Raw genomic sequence first — 16508 nt, 5'->3', positions numbered from 1 at the left:
CATTTCGCGTTTTACGGAGGACGTAAACAAGCAACGACGAAATTTTCTCTCTCTTACTGTACTTGGATATGGTGCCTAGGAATTCAGCCCCAGGAGGGTTCGCCTACATTCGACAAAGTAAGTGGGTAGGAATAATTGCGATAAAGACTGAAAGAACGTAAATTCACTTTTTAAGCCACGTTCTCATTACCGTCGCGTCGTTGGATCTTAAAAGTCCCTATTAACAAAATCGGACGACCGCGTAGAGGAAGTCCGATTTGTTTAATCACGAGTTAAAGTTAACCTTAACTTTAACAAAATTTGTGATAAATTAGGCTCTTTTTTTAATCAAAACACAAGACATTCCGAGATTTTTTTTGCTAGCAGTGAAAAAAAAAAAAAGCCATTTAAGCGCGCGCGTGATGGCGCTTACAGTCCAATTACTTAGGCATGACCCGTGCTGTCCTATTTAACTGTCCTATTAAGGCTGAAATCAGGGCAGTTGATAGCCAATCAGATTTCAGAATTTTGTTATATTTATGATTATAATAATAATAATAATAATAATAATAATAATAATAATAATAATAAAGCGAATATGCCACTTAACAACTTAATAATGTTCTTTGCTTTCTCTTAGATTCAAGCCCTCATGAGCGTATTCAGGATGGTTTATATATACAGCATAACATGCCATAATTACAAGTCGATTTCGCACTCGCTTACGTACAATGTTGACACGTGATTTCATTGATAACGTTAATTAGTCATTCCATGTTTACGGCATTCATGATATATTGCTGAGATAAGTGTTATCGATCCACTATTAAGGTTTGAACGTTTTGCTTTTTCAGTTTTTTTTAAAACCGTGAATTGGCTTTCTCTCAAAAGGTTGTTGTTACCGTGAGCTTCTAAGACAGCTTCGGTAGACATTTCTTAGAAGCTCACGGTAACAACAATCATTTTTTTTTCTTTAGTTTATTAGTAATAATTATTCGGATTGTATAAAGACACATTATTGGTCTAAACTGAGACATACAGCTATCTTGAAATCATTTCAAACTTTGCAATTCTCTGGATCTATCCCCTCCTTATATTAACATTAATAACATTTCCTTCGATTGTCAAACAACATTTGACGTAAATTACTCTTCACGTCAAAAATCTTTTGTAAACATTTGATGAGAAGCACGTTTTGCAATACAGTTGTCACGAAAAGTAAATCATTTATGGAAAGGAATCTCTCTCTCTCTCTCTCTTTTTTTTTGTTTCCTGTCGAATTTTAAAACACAAATTTAATTTCCATTTATTTTTGTTACGTTCTTTTAACTTTTTGGTATCACAAGGCTATTTGCAGGAAAAAGCACTTAACGTTAGTTAATTATTTAAAAAGCGATTTCCATAGTGATATGACTAATCTGCGCAGTTTATATAAGCACTATTCGCAGCGACAGGCGGAAAATGAACCTTCAGTTGGTAATGGCCTTCCAGTTGCTTGGTTTATTTGCCCGCTTTAGAAACAGCAGGTTTGTGTCTTTTTTTACTTATTTTCAGTTTTTTCCCTTTCTTATTCCAAGTACTGAAAGATAGTAAGAGCAAGCCTATTGTAGCCTTTTAATTGAACCTTTCCTTTCCAAAAATAGCGACAAAATTGAAAAGAGGAGAAATTTAACGACTCTCTGAGTTTCAGAACACTTGAATAATGGCAAAGTGAAAAGCCTCGCAGATTTTTTATGGTATATTTAAATGTCTGTAAAGACCTGAAATGTGAAAAATCCTGAAAACAAACGCCTTTAAATTCAAGTCACGAACTTCTACTGATTTTATTTTCTTTTTTGGTTCTTTTCGTTTTAATCAAGTTACTTAATAGGACTTAGGGCCATCACGTTGTCTAAAAGTTGGTGCCGCTTTAATATAACTCACAAATAAAATATATTTTTCATGCACGTAAATGGGATGTTACAAAAATGGGTAACGGAAAGCGGGGGCGAGCACGAGGAAGTGGGGAAACGAAAAATGGGAACCAAACAGACAACTGGGCCCAGATCCTCGAAAGATGGTTATAATAAGTTTAACCCAGGATTAAGCCTAATTTTAAGCAATTTTAGGTTTTCTTGTCTACTGAAGGACATGTAACTATAGAGCTTACAAAATGAAAAAAAAAAATAAAATAAAAAATGATAGCACAAGACATTACCCTAACCAATGCATAGAAAGGTAAATACAAGAGGTGGAACAAAATTTTAATCCTTGATTAGCGCTTATCGGCCTTTCAGGAATCGGGCCCGTAGTTACCTGATGGTGCTAAGGCTTCAAGTTAGGTCTAGTTACCATTTTTCATTTTCCCGTTCCTCGTTTCAGTAACATCCTGATAAATGAAATATCACTCTGTATCAAAATATAAAATGTGTCATTAATTATTCAAGGGATCAGTGCTCGGCCTATGATATTTTCATGCCAATTTTATCACTGTCAAATAACAGTCCAGCAAGGAAAAAATAACTTTCATCAACTACGAGCTCTTTTTTAACGTTGTTGCGAGCCAACGATCGTTTTTATCTAGTACATAATGAACCTTTTATTAAGTATGAGAACTGGTAAAGGCGCAAGTAAAGTCTTAGAGTGACAGCCAATAAATACTAATCGAGTTTTATCCGGCCCGAGGGAGGTGGTGGCATTCCCCAGAGGATTTTACCTGTGTGATAATTGTTGGCTTTACACTAGAAGCGAAGTTAGGTCCAAATAGGCACTTGATTCAAGTGCACTAGGAAATCTTGAGTCGCTAAGCCCACATATCTCGTGAACATTGTGACCACCTAGCACCAAAATTGTTGCTAAAAGTGTCTAGGGAAGTGAGCAGCTGTTGAAGAGAAGAGGTCCCGAAACAAATATTATCAATCGGTGAGTGCATCCACTACCTCGTTTCTCCCTTAAGACAGTTACATGTAGTGCATGTTCAGACTTGACTTCCTTGGAAGCCTCGAAAAGCTGTCGGGTTGACTTGTCGCTAATAATGGGTATGGCTGACAAATTCGAACAATAGTAATTTTCTTTTAAAAAAAGGGAAAAAAAGTCAAGTCGGTGTCGCAAAGAAGACGAATATTTTTCAAAGCTGATCAGTCGCCAAAAATACTAACAGCCAATTGTGCCTCCGGACCTTTAACAGGATATTGCGGAAAATTGATTGGGTACTCTTACTCCTAGATCCGCCACTGCAAAACATTTCACGGCGGCAACTCAAAATGAATTATAATTTTCTTTTGTTACAGTGATAAAACCCATTAGCAATTCTTTACATGGCCTGAAACGGAAGCGTACATTACAGCTTACATTATAAACACGCTTAACATCGAATCTGTTCTGGAAGATTAAGGCTATACTTCAAGGGAAGGGAACATCCACGAGAACGTCAATGGAAGCATCTTAGGCGATGACTCAGGGTATAGAGCTGATGGAACTAAAAACCAGGTTAGTTGAGCATTTGACAATTAGGCAGTCAGTTTATAAATGGCGCGCTTCGGTCGGAAATGATACCGACAAGATCAATTGTGAGCTTTAGCAAGCATTTTAGAAACAACAACTGCGAAAAAAAAATTCCACTTGAATCACTCGTTTAACATTTTTAATGGTTGAAGTTAAATATTTGGACAAAAAATTTAACTGTCGTGATAAAAAAAAATATATATGGTAATGGTAACTGGGTGCCACTAATACCAATCAGTGGAAAGATGCACTTCAAGGGGCTATAGATTTTTTCCTTGTTTGTCATTTTAATTCTAGCGCACTTCAATATTTCCATTAACTAAGAAAGTAAGTCTTTTGCCAAACAAATTGCGTCAAATCCTAAGGCGTGTCATTTTTTCCACCCCTTCTCAGTATTTAAACAAAGAACCTAAACGTATTTGAAGTATTATCGTTCTTCTTCAAGCGTGATTTCCAACTGAATCTGAGTAGGCCTTTGTTACACGATCGTAACAGCAAGCACGAGTTTGGATTTCAAAAACATTACTAACCAAACATTATAGAAAGACAATTACTGGCGCCAGTGATAATGTAAAAAGCTTTCTGTGTACGTGACAAAAAATTTTAATTTAAAATTCTAAGTTTCGATCAAGCTCAGGGTCATGCATGGCTAATCAAAAGAGAAAAAGGAGAATTAGACGCCCTAATCGAACTGCTTTGTTGGTAGACAGAAATGGTTAATCAAAGGTGAGAACTAATTTAGAACCTTCTTTTTATGGTATCCTAATTTTCTGACATCGGTTATTAATAACAGTGAAATTGCAAAGGCCACTTCGATACTGTGCTAAAAAAAAAAAAAGATCACTGAATGTGATCGAAATATAGGTGGATTGAAAGGAAACTGTTTTCTGTCTTCATTTGTGATTAAGATATATATATATATATATATATTTTTTGTTGTTGTTGTTTTTGTTTTTGTTTTTCTTTTCACATCAAAGCTTGCCGACCTGTTAGTCTAAGAAGCACTGAGAAAATAGCATGAGTTCAAGGAGGAGCTGCAAAAACAAATTAGCTCACAAACAAAACCTTACAATAGAAACAAATGGAAAAAAAAGATAAATAAAATCGAAAAACAAAACAACAACAAAAAAACTCTTCAAGAAAAATAAAAGTAAAAGGGGATCAATACGAAAGATATGCTCACTACTCTGGAGTAGAAAGTGTTAATGAAAAAACATTTAACTGTAAAAACCTGCAGTCTAATGTAATGTTAAATTCGTGATAAAAAATTTGAATCATTTAAGAACGACAGTGTTTTCGGTAAACAGTCAAAGTCAACATAAGATCCCTTTGTCCGACCTATCTAATAGAAAAGAAGCCGTGTAGAGTTTATTGGCGAGTTACGTGTACGAATACGTTCAGTGTAAGAATATATTTCATGAAAAGATTACAAATAATAATCAAACATTGAACTGAAAAGACATGTTCTGGCTGATTTATAACTTAGTAACAGCTATTAAAAAAATGCAAATTAAGCACCCTCAATAATTATCCTTGCATGAGTTCAATTCGCCTGGAATGACTTAAAGCATCCTAGTTACCCTGAATTTTGGCAAGAATGCAGGAGAAAATAAGCATTTATTTTGTTATTTGAAGAGGGAAATGGAGAGCTGATAATAAAGATCGAATCACCTTGATTTAAAAACCGCAACAAGATTTTATATCATCTTGGCATACTAGAAGAAAGGTGAAACATATTGCATCATGCCTTAATTTCTCCTTTACATAGTGATTTAAAATTAGAGAGAACATTTTCTTCACTCTTAAACTGTTTGCTAAATTGACTCTGAAATACTATATAAGAAACACTCCAAAAGGCTCAGAATAAATAAAAACGGCATTCCATTTATAACGTCGAAAAAACTTAACTAGCTAGCACGAAGTCAATTTTTATCAGTAAAAGCTCGCTGAAAAATATTTAATGATAACAATTTGAACCTCTTGACTTTGTTTGCAAGAAAATATAACTAGTAGGATGTTAAATACCCGTGGGGGGGGGGGGGGGGGGGGTACTCCCTTATAAGGGCTTAATGGGGACGTGCGGCCAGCCAGGGTATGTTTTTCGGGATTTTTGTCTTAAACAGGGTATCGAATTTATCATTTTTTTGTCTTTATCAGGGTATCGATTTAACAATTTTTGTCTTAAACAGGATAAGTGTCTTAAACAGGGTATCAAAAATCGGAATTCTGTCTTAAACAGGGTAGGAATATCAGCGATATTTGTCTTAAACATGGTCACGGTATGAGGGGCCAAGCCGCACCTTCCCACCCGGGGATAAATCGAGTACCCCCCCGGGGTTAAATAACTGATTTAGCTCAAATAGCCCGGGGTGAGAAACAAAAATTCTCATTGATACTACGTGACTAATGGCAGGGATATATGTTGCAGTTGATTTTTACTTTTTCCCCTGTGTTTCAAATTCATTAGCCTACATTACCGTACTCAAAACGAATGGAGAAATAAAAATTAACTGCAATGAAAAAAAATAAGAACAAAAAAAATCAGTTAACTACAACATATACAACTGAAAATATTGAAAGCAGTGACGCTTGGTCAAGCTCAGAATGAAACCATTCTCTACAAACATGAGGTGGACAGTTAAAAAAAAAGTCAGCCATGCATGAGGCATTTTAGATAACTCTTGCTGGAAGCATGACCTCTGAGAACTTTGAATGAAACGTCAAAGAAAACTTGTTAATTTTTCTGTTTCGTGATCGAAGATGGCAGAATTAGGCTAATTGGTAGGACCATGTTGACAAAACAAACATAATTTTGATTCGTATATACGAGTTTGGAGTAAAAGTCGACTGCCGAATCGAAGGGATATTACGGTTTTCTTGCCTCAAGTTTCAGCTTTGCTACAGACAGTAGTAAGTGTAGGTGTTTGCTTTCGCGATACCGGATACCACCCGCCCATAAAAATTTTTACTTCTTGTGTTGTGTTACCCTGACTGTGAATTTCAGGGTTTGATGACGCAGGGACTATCATAACAAAATTTCTGACCTTTTTAAGTTCATCATAACCGATTTAGAAAGGAAACTAAGAGTCAACTTTGGAGGTCTTCTGGTAATGAAATGTTTTATTTTCCCCTAAAAACCCCACCTCGGTAACTAAGTGAATGAAGTTTTTTTCAATAGGTGAAAAGTTCAGATTCAAACGAAACATTTTAGGATTAACCCCTCCATGCCTTCATCGGTCATGGAAAATTTTATAGTCGATTTTGTATAACCCAGCAAAAAGTATTTTGCTTGCTTGTTAAATTGCTTTCGCGTAGGTTCTCATTCATGCTCTGACATTGCAGCACCAGCCGCGCTCCAATCAGAGCAACTCTAAGGCGAACGGAGGCAACATGGTCGCACGCATGCACTTTAGTTTGCGTCTATGGGGCTGACATGACGATATACACCGAAATTTTGTCTGGGTTTTGAGAGTAGCATCGAGAATAACGTAACTAAGAATCGAAGCCTGTATCCTCAGTCTAGTTCAGACTATTTCTTTTTTAATGATTGACTGGGCATGGGGCAGGAATTTTGTAGTGCTAGATTTTTTTCCTGAGGTCTTTTTGAATATATTTACAAAACTGCCCAAAAAGAACTTTATATTTTTACAAAATGAATTCAAGTGGATCTAAGTTTGTGAAAAAATCGATAACATAATAATAATAATAATAATAATAATAATAATAATAATAATAATAATAATAATAATAATAATAATAATAATAATAATAATAATAATAATAATAATAATAATAATAATACCTGGAGTTATGAAAACCGGGCTAGCAAACATTTTGTAATTTCTCTTAACCCTGTCTAACAGCTCTTTACTGAGTGGTTTGCGTTTCATTTGGCTAAACGGATCAATCACCCGGATCCTGGCTGAGACAGCCGAAAGGTACGATATTGTTCGCTTTTTTTCTACTAAGTCTTTGGCCTCGGGAACAGGCTTTTTAATATTAGGCGAGAGCAACATTGCGGATGACCTTTGACCCAGGCCAGGTTTTTTCCTAGTCTATGCTGGTCTGCCGAGTGTGTGATTGTACATCCGGGAACGTGAATAAGACGAGTGTAAGAGAAAAGTTCAGAGGTGTTTATCTGCCAATAGGCTGAGTTTTTCCGAGTTATTTGATGATATTTCGCTTGTGTTAAACATGAGAATATTATGCATGGTTCTTGATAGTCTGATCAGTGCCGCGAAAGTGTGTGATTGAAGGTGATTTCCGCGTGGTGTTGACAGGTGTGTGGTCGAGTGGTTGAGCTGTTTCCCCTAAATGTTCTGTGCCAACCATAAAAACGTTTCTCTGGTGTTTAGGTTTGCTGATTGTACCTTGGAAAATCTACTCTTCACTCAGAAAAATTGGACTTAGGTCTAGTTTCAGAAGGCCGGTTTTTGCAGATAAGAAGGTGATAATTTGTGCACTATGTTTCATGTAGTTTGTTGTCTATCCCATGCAAAACCCTGTCGTTTATCTGACCCCGAAAAAAGTAGCGTTTTGCTAACTATTTCAGTAAGTTGTTATGTAAGCCTTAACAAGGCACCTTTTCGCTGCAGTTCACTCAACTTTAAAATTTCTAGTCAGACTGAAATGCAACTAGTTTGAAACTTCACGGGGTCGGATTACTGAATAAATGTTCTAAAATTTACGTCATTTTAAATTTGGACTCGTTGAAATGCTTCTAGTAACCACTAACTTACTGCCCGGTGTCAGATAAAGACTTTTAATCGGTCTTTGAATGATGTTTTATTGTTTTACATTACCAAGTAGTAGACTGAGTTGATTTTTTTGCTAACCCGGTTTTCAAAAATCCAGGTATAATAATAAGTAATGGTAACAGGACTGAATGGAGCCCAATTCGGTCTGTAATCATACGAGTGATTAGAGCAATTTAGCAACAGATCGGGAACGTCAGTTGACGACTGCGCGCGCAAATCAAACAAGTGGCTTGACTAATGGCAGAACGGCAAATTGGCACCGGAATTCGAGTTTAGTCCTTTCCGCGCGCTTTCCCGTCGTCAAATGACGTTCCCGTTCTGTTGCTAAATCAGCCTATTAACAAAATCGGACAACCGCGTAGCGGGAGTCCGATTTGTTTAATCACGAGTATGATTATTAATGGTAACAGGACTGAATGGAGTCCAATTCGGTCTGTAATCATACGAGTGATTAACAAAATCGGACGACCGCGTAGCGGGAGTCCGATTTGTTTAATCACGAGTATATTACAGACTGAATTGGACGACACGAAGTTTTGTTACCAATAAATCATAACTTTAACAAAATTTGTGATATATACGGTCCTTTTTTGAAATCAAAACGGAAGAAATAAAAATTTTATTTTGCTAGTAGTGAAAAAAAGCCATTTAAGCGCGCACGTGATGGCGCATACTGTCCAATTACTCTAATTTTGAGCTGTCCAATTAAGGCTGAGATCAGGGAAGTTGATAGCCAATCAGATTTGACAATTTTGTTATAGAATGTAAAAATGTTAAGGTTAATGTGCTGCAGAAATTAATAGGGAGTTTTAGCATCGACGACGGCGAAGGCAACGAAAACATAACTTTTAAAATGAATTCGCATTTTTTTAAACTTTGTCGCGCTTATTCCAAATTGCTGGAAATGTCAAATGTAGGCGGATTTCCCTGAAGTGGATTTCTTGGGGACCACACTCAAGTTTTAAAAGAGAAAGAAAAATTCGTTGTTGTTTGTTTACGTCCCCCATAAAACGTGAAATTAGGGATTTTCACGCCGTAGTCGTGCAGTAACGGCAAAGAAATGTACAAAAAAGTGTGCTGCACGTGCAAAAATGCTGTTTTGCTTATCAAACCTATTGCGTTTTTGAAGTTCTCGCTGCTGTCGCCGTCGTCGATGCTAAAGCTCCCTAATGTCTCTGTACCCTCGGCTAAGACTGAAGCACATCGGGCGACTTAGCTCGTTGGAAGCTGCAAACGCGGTATTTTACGCGCCAGAAATATGGTGCGAATCGCCTGATATAAAACTCGAACATGCACTGTTTGGAAAATGGGACGATTGCCAGCGGAGACTACTTTTCGCCTACCAGTTTTATCGTGAAAGGGTATCCTCCGCTTTCAGCGAGATAATGTTTCAGTTTGTTAGCTTATTGCCAAAGAACATCTGAGTTCATCCATTCATATGTTTATCGCAACACTGGAACTTGGAACTTTATATTTTATTAATGTAATATTTGATTATCACCATGGTTTATACACGGCTCAGTTTTATAACGTGCACTATGAGTTTTCTTAAGTACCCATTATTATTATCATCACTACTTAATGGTTTGTAGAGTTTAGTTTTATTACATCCACTGTGAAATCACTGACGACCCGTACAATCTGATTGGCTCTCAGCAGTTTGATTTATTCGCAAATCGCACCATTTTCTGCTCTAAATCAAATCTTTTTCCCAGCCAATGAAAAAAGACCACTAAAACAGCACAACTAAACAATTGTCAAATCTTGTTATTGTAACAAACCAAATTGCAGGCAAAATGGATGTAATAAAGTGGTAATTGAACTTCGTATCATGCAATTTTGTTCTGAAGTCATACATTTTTAAATTTCAAATCGAACTTGCACTGCGCGCAATGTTTTTTCCAATATTGAAATCACGCGTATGATTTCAGACCAAATTGCACTCCACTTAGTTCGATTCTCATTATAAATTCGTTGTTTATGTTTTAAATGGATTCTTTAAATTAGGGTTAACCACACGCTTGATTACCAGCTTGAAAACAATTACCCAAGCGTACAATTTAGACACCAGTTAATTTGTTATCATTAATTTGTTAATTTGTTATTGAGAGATATATCAAGACCTGATAACATATATATCAAGGTATGGAAAATACTTGTATTATGGGTATATAGAATGTATTTCGTTGAAAGCTCAATTCATTTGATTGAAGACCAATAACTTCACTGTACTGGAGTTCAGGCTTCAGGACAAATCATCGCTTATCCCAGAGCGGCAGTGCTGTTTCGTATGGTCCGAAATTATAGGACCATGGCATAAAAATTTCAATTACCCATGATTAGTGCCAGTGATAAAAACCGACAGTTTTCCTAATGCAAGGTCTACGCGAGGCAGACAAAACTCAGTAAATGCAGTTGACATCGACATTTAACTTCGAGTCGAAATCGAACACTAAACGCTGTTAACAATATGAAGAACCAATATGGGCTTTTCCAATAGTCATTTAAGAATATATTCATTTGTTCTCAATTGTTTTTTTGTTATAAGAAGTCTCGGCTTGTTTCGACACAGTCAGAACGATGTTTTATAACAGGAAACATGTATGTAGGTCTCACCATCGTAGAAAGTTTAGCACCGATAAATTACAATTTAAACTTTTAAGTTAGGATTTAAAATATTTTCGTCCATAGGAACACAACGCTCACATAAATTATATAGTCATCAAAAACTTCTTCTCCTGTCCCTTTTAGCTCGCACAGGGACGCTCGCTAGACAGGCTTTCCTCCTCAACAGCCGAAAAAAAAAAAGAACATTAGGCAACCTTTAAAAAATAAAATTTAACCCTTTAGATTGTGTTGACGTTTTTAGTGCATACATTCTAAACTTCGCCTTGGTGGTTTCCTTACCTAAGCGTAACTTACTCCTTTTGCTATTTATATTATTTGTCGGAAACGAGAACTTATCCAAACAAGAAACTTACGAGGGAAAATTGAAGCTGTGTTATTTAAAGCACCATGCAAGATAACTTGTCCGTTCCGAAGTCTTCAGTCATTCAGATAGATAATTATAAACTGAGATTGTTCTAACCAATCATAACCATCCAAATCAAGCAATCCTAAGAATTTTCCCCTTAAGAATTTTTTTCTTAAGAACAGACATTATTATATTATCTCTTTATTGTTTGTTTATTTATTTATCATAATTATATTGTTATGCCAAAATCCTTCTCATTGCATGAACACCTTTCTCGAAGATCCCAAACTTCATAAGCTTCATATATTACATTTCTCAGGGGCACCCACCGAGAATATAGTTCAAAAACACTTAGACATAGCATTTTTACACGTATTTTAGTATTTAAACGGTAGATATAGGCATATTTTTATCCCCTAAAAAATTTTCGTCTGTTCGGATCTCCTAGCTAAAGTCTAGTGATCCGAAAATTATAGGGATAAAGATGTACGTTTTCCAAAACGTTCAGCCAGAAAATAGGTTCCAGAAAATTCTAGGTGACCTTTTTAGGCCGTAAAAATCGGTTAAAAGTGGGCAATTTTACCATTTTTTAGATGTTCGAAAATCCTAGGAGAGGCAGGCAAGCAAGAAAAATGTTACAACAAATGTTTCGAAAATCTACATCTCAAATCGTCTTGCGAACAGATATTTTCCGAAAATTGACGTTGGGTGCCCCTGATTTCTTGCTTTCATGACAGGAACGGTTTCCGGTTAAGCGTCCTTCACACAGTGGGGTGCCATTTGCTAAACGCTGTATAAAATGATTCCAAATTTTGAGTCTATGGATAAAATCCTGAGTTTTGTCCAAATCTAAACATTCGGACAATACTTTTCTTAATATGGTACTATTATCTTATAGTAGAATTGCATCATTACATTACAGGTACACCTAACAATAGCCACAGGTGAAAAACATTAAGTTACACTGCTATATTCACCGACAATAGATAAAATTATCAATTAGAAATTTGCTGTAATTTTCTGAACCTACTTTCTGCTATCGCCTCAAATATTGAATCCTAGCTTTGAACACTGCACGTGATATAATAATATAGATAAATAAATGTTAATAAATAATGAATAATATATTTTTAAGAAAACAAGAATAATAATAATAGAAAGATGTTTTTTTAAAAAGTGATTATCAAATTCCATTATTTAAGCACAAGCCATTTAGACTGGAAAGCTACGTCATCTATTTAACGCGAACGTGATGTTATTTTGATAAGAGGAAGGGAATAGCCTGGAATAGCTGTCGACAAGCCTATACTGCTGCATGCAGAAATCATTCCGTCGGTTATCATCTTTGCACTATGAGTCCTGCTCAGGGAGATAAGGTTTCACTGCTGAAAGAACGCAGTCGTGATCTGAAGTATGTAAACGAATGTCAATGAGTTTTACTGATGAGGCAAGACACTTGAATCAATATTTATGAGCAAGGTAACTACAGGCTCTCGATAGACCGGACCCACTTGATTAGGTCGAAAAGGGGAATTGAATTGAAGTGAACAACCACTCGGTAAGTTAAGATGTATTTCAAGTAGCTAGTCTTTAGGTAAAGTTGGCACTGGTCTATAATCATACCTTCCCCAATTTATTATACACAAAAATAATCTGGCGAGATGCGAATACAAAAATCAGCATACAGTATTGATATTTTGCCTTGATGCATGAGTATACAATATTAGCGAAGAGTCAAATCCAATGGAACGTTCTATTACACCATTCTGTGAGTCCCTTTATGGGTCGGTTATTACTTCGGAGGTATTACAGTTAACACTTTTTAAGTGCAGCGCTGGTTAACGGAAGTTTTTGACACAGTGACACATATGAGCGACCCATACTCGCAATAAAAGGCAACATCTGAGGTTTATATATGCATTATATGAACACTTGACAAACCTGTGACCTTCTAGTTACGTGTGTACTAAGCTCGGTGCTCTTACACCGAGATACAGTGGACGGAGCGGAGGTAATTTAACGCGTGTAGGTTTATCTGACGAAGATCTTACATCAGTAGGACTGGAATGTGGATTCACCCAGCCATCGGGGAGGGGGGAGGGGACTATAGAAATATAACAGGGATGCTGGTCGATAAATAAGAATTCAGCCCTAAAAGAGACCAATCAGTGCGTGGCTCAGGCTTTGTTTGACCCCTAATGGAGACCATACTTTAACACGGTACGAGAAATTTCTTTTACGTACATCCAACCCTACGCGATTACTTTATGGGCAAAAATGTTTGCTCTCCGCCCTTTTGAACACGCTGCGCTAGGTGAGACCAAAATCTGCAATTTCTACCTAAAGGGAGAGGACGAGCATCCCCGTTGTTGGCTTTAATACGATGCCCCATCTCTCCCCCCCCCCCCCCCCCCTCCCCCACCCCGTCTCGCCCTCCCGTTCTGGAGACACTCCCTATGTCATAAATGTGATGGCGAATTTTAACTGTGAATGATGTTTTTTCTCGTGAGCTACTCAGTCAACTAGCTCGTAGCCGCTCGTGCAACTACGAAAGTTTTCGTTTGACAAGTAACTTGCAAAAGGGGGGCGTGTATTAAATTTACTTTATGTTAGATTCGCAACTCTCTTTAACATCAATTGTGGCTTCACCATCGATGCGTAAATGTAAAAGAAATTTTAGCATCTACGATGTTTACACCAAATATCTGTCAGCAGCCTTTTATACTTACAACATGTATGTGCGGGCTGAATTGTAAACCTGAACGCTTGTCAGTCAGCGTGACCCTTGACATATCTACGGAGAATTTATGTCGGCCTATCCAGAAAATGCTTAGTCCGGAAATATTAAATTTAAGTTGATTATAAATTCATGCAGAAACTATCTTATCCAAATAGTATACTAAGGAGGCTTTGCAAATCTTAAGCTTAAAAGAGATGTTATCGGATTTTCGGCAATGCACGCAGTAAAACCTCTAACAAACACTTTGGAATCAACGAAAACCGGAAAATAATGGTCCATGTTTAAAGTTGCTATACTACTCAATAGAACATTGGAGCAATTTTCTTTCAAATTAATTTTCTATTTTATTTCGAACCAAACCCATTGCATTTATCTTCCTTTTTGTATCAACAGGAGCTCAATGTTCAACAACACAGAGACTTCGCCTTTACTTTCACAACAAGACAGCCATGACATAGAGTTTCCCAGAACGCCATTAGTGATCATCTTGTCAGTCCTGTCTTTTGGAACTGTTGTTGGCAACAGCATTGTGTGTTTTGCAATTAACAACCACCCAGCTTTGCAACATGTGACCTACCTTTCGATTTTCAGCTTAGCAATTGCCGACCTTATGGCCGGACTCATTGCCATACCCAGTTACATCTTCAAAAAGTTTACTTGGGAGGAACCTTACGATACAATTGTGTGTGACACTTTTCGCGCGTCCTACTTCCTCACTGGTTACGCTTCTATTCTGAGTTTGAGCATCATCAGTGTGGAGCGTCTGATCGCAATCAAAATTCCGCTTAAGCATATGACCATCGTCACACGTCGTCGAGTCATCCTGGCATTGTTAGTTGTTTGGTCTGAGGCGCTGATCATCTCGTCGCTTCCTTTCGTCCCGTGGGACTCAAACGATTCTGATAAGGCATGCAATTACCAGCCTCCACACTGGTGGAGTATAATGGTCATCATTTCTAACGTGATTGTTCCATTTCTTGTCATCGTGGTATGCTATACGTTCATGTATCTCACTGCTCAGACCCATATCAAAAAGATATGCAGTGATAAAAAAGGCGTCAAATACAACACAGTGCATTTCAGTGCGTGCAGGGAGCGTAACGAACGAAGAGGAAATATAACAATAATGATCGTCATTGGAGTATTCGTGTTATCCTGGTTCCCATCTTGTTTTTATTACTTCTTACAGAAAACCTGCCCACAGTGTTTTTCCGAGTCATTTAAATCAAAGGAAAGCATTGTCAATGCTTTAGTCAAGATCCTAACTTTTACATCTTCCTTTTTAAATCCTATGATTTACTGTTGGAGAAGTCGCGAGTTTAGAAGCGTGTTTCTGAAAATTTGTATGAAAGAGAAACAGAAGCTCACTGAATCGTTCTCCAGTTATATCAATAATCATATCACCCGGCGAAGCAACACTGAACTTAAAAGTATCGGATGCTCTACTCCAGACTTAAAGAGAAAAGGTGATATACAAGGGAGTTGTAATATCAAGAAAACACATGTCTGCTGTTACGTATAGATTTGAAAATAATCGGCGCGGTAGGCGGCGAAGTGAAAGACTGACTGGCTACTTGTTCGTTCTTCCAGTTCTCTACATACTATGAAAATAACGTCCACGAATTCTATCCCTTGAAAGCGTTGATTGTCCACTTCAAAGTTATGATTTATCTGGTGTGATGAATTTACTTTCTCTTAAAGGATAAAGGATAAAGGATAAAAGGATAAAGGATAAAGTCGAACAAAGATATCAACGGAGGCCATAAGGGGATGGAGCAAAGAGAAATGAATTAGGGGATTCCTTAATTAAGGGTTTTTTTTCCTCCGAAAACAAGCGAGTTGGAAACGGGCCAGGTTGCCATTTGAATATACGCATGATATCCTTATGACAATAAGTGTCAACAAGTATAGATACAGTGAACAAACACATTATACGTGAGAGCTTTGTTATGAACAGTAAAACGCAGCCATGATGCTTCAGCTGCCAAAGAACAGTAAACCTCTTTTCATAGCTTCTCTTCTTCTTTTCTTTCCCCCGTCGTAAAGGTTATGTGTTGTTTTCAAAGAAGTTTTAACCGCTCACAGGAGCCTGCCGCTCATCTTTTTATTGTGCTCACATATTCAGACACATAAACAAATAGAAATTAAAAGAAAAAGTTCCCCGCGTGACTAGCATAATGGGGAAAATCACAAACTGAAGAGGCTTTTTGATTCTGGAGTAGTGTACATGTACTATAACAGCGCTTATAATTAGCTTGACTGCAATAAAGATAAATAAATAAATAAATGAATGAAGATAAAAATAAAACACTATTACTGTATTGTTATCCTTTATTTGTTTTCTTATTACTAATAATACTCATAATTATGTCAGTAACTAATTTCTCAGTAGTGATAGAAGGGTGAAATTAAGCTCCGTTGGTGCGTTCCCTTTATTAATATCTCTCTGTAATATGCATAAGGGTCGAGTCCATGACGTCACCCATTGTTATAACCTAGGGAAGGTCAGTGTCTTGCTAGCTATAGTCCAGTCAAATTGTGGTTTAACATCAGTCATTGCAACATAATTTTTTTC

General features: G+C 36.9%; 1 protein-coding gene across 3 annotated transcripts; it reads left to right on the top strand.

Annotated features, from left to right (window-relative positions):
* Window positions 1-3222: 3222 nt before the first annotated feature.
* On the top strand, window positions 3223-16190 carry LOC140926844 (adenosine receptor A1-like). 3 transcript variants are annotated; one of them, XM_073376522.1, is made up of 2 exons: window positions 3223-3447; window positions 14327-16189. In XM_073376522.1, exons 1-2 carry the CDS (start codon window positions 3410-3412, stop codon window positions 15453-15455), a joined length of 1167 nt encoding a protein of 388 aa, XP_073232623.1. In that variant the 5' UTR covers window positions 3223-3409; the 3' UTR covers window positions 15456-16189. The 3 variants fall into 3 exon arrangements, with proteins under 3 accessions (XP_073232623.1, XP_073232624.1, XP_073232625.1); XM_073376523.1 differs by lacking the exon at window positions 3223-3447 and adding an exon at window positions 4101-4188 and having other exon boundaries at window positions 14327-16190; XM_073376524.1 differs by lacking the exon at window positions 3223-3447 and adding an exon at window positions 12532-12751.
* Window positions 16191-16508: the final 318 nt, after the last annotated feature.

The sequence above is a fragment of the Porites lutea genome, chromosome 2 (assembly GCF_958299795.1).
Source record: "Porites lutea chromosome 2, jaPorLute2.1, whole genome shotgun sequence".
Lineage (NCBI taxonomy): Eukaryota > Metazoa > Cnidaria > Anthozoa > Scleractinia > Poritidae > Porites > Porites lutea.
This window is presented reverse-complemented; position numbering and strand designations above follow the sequence as displayed.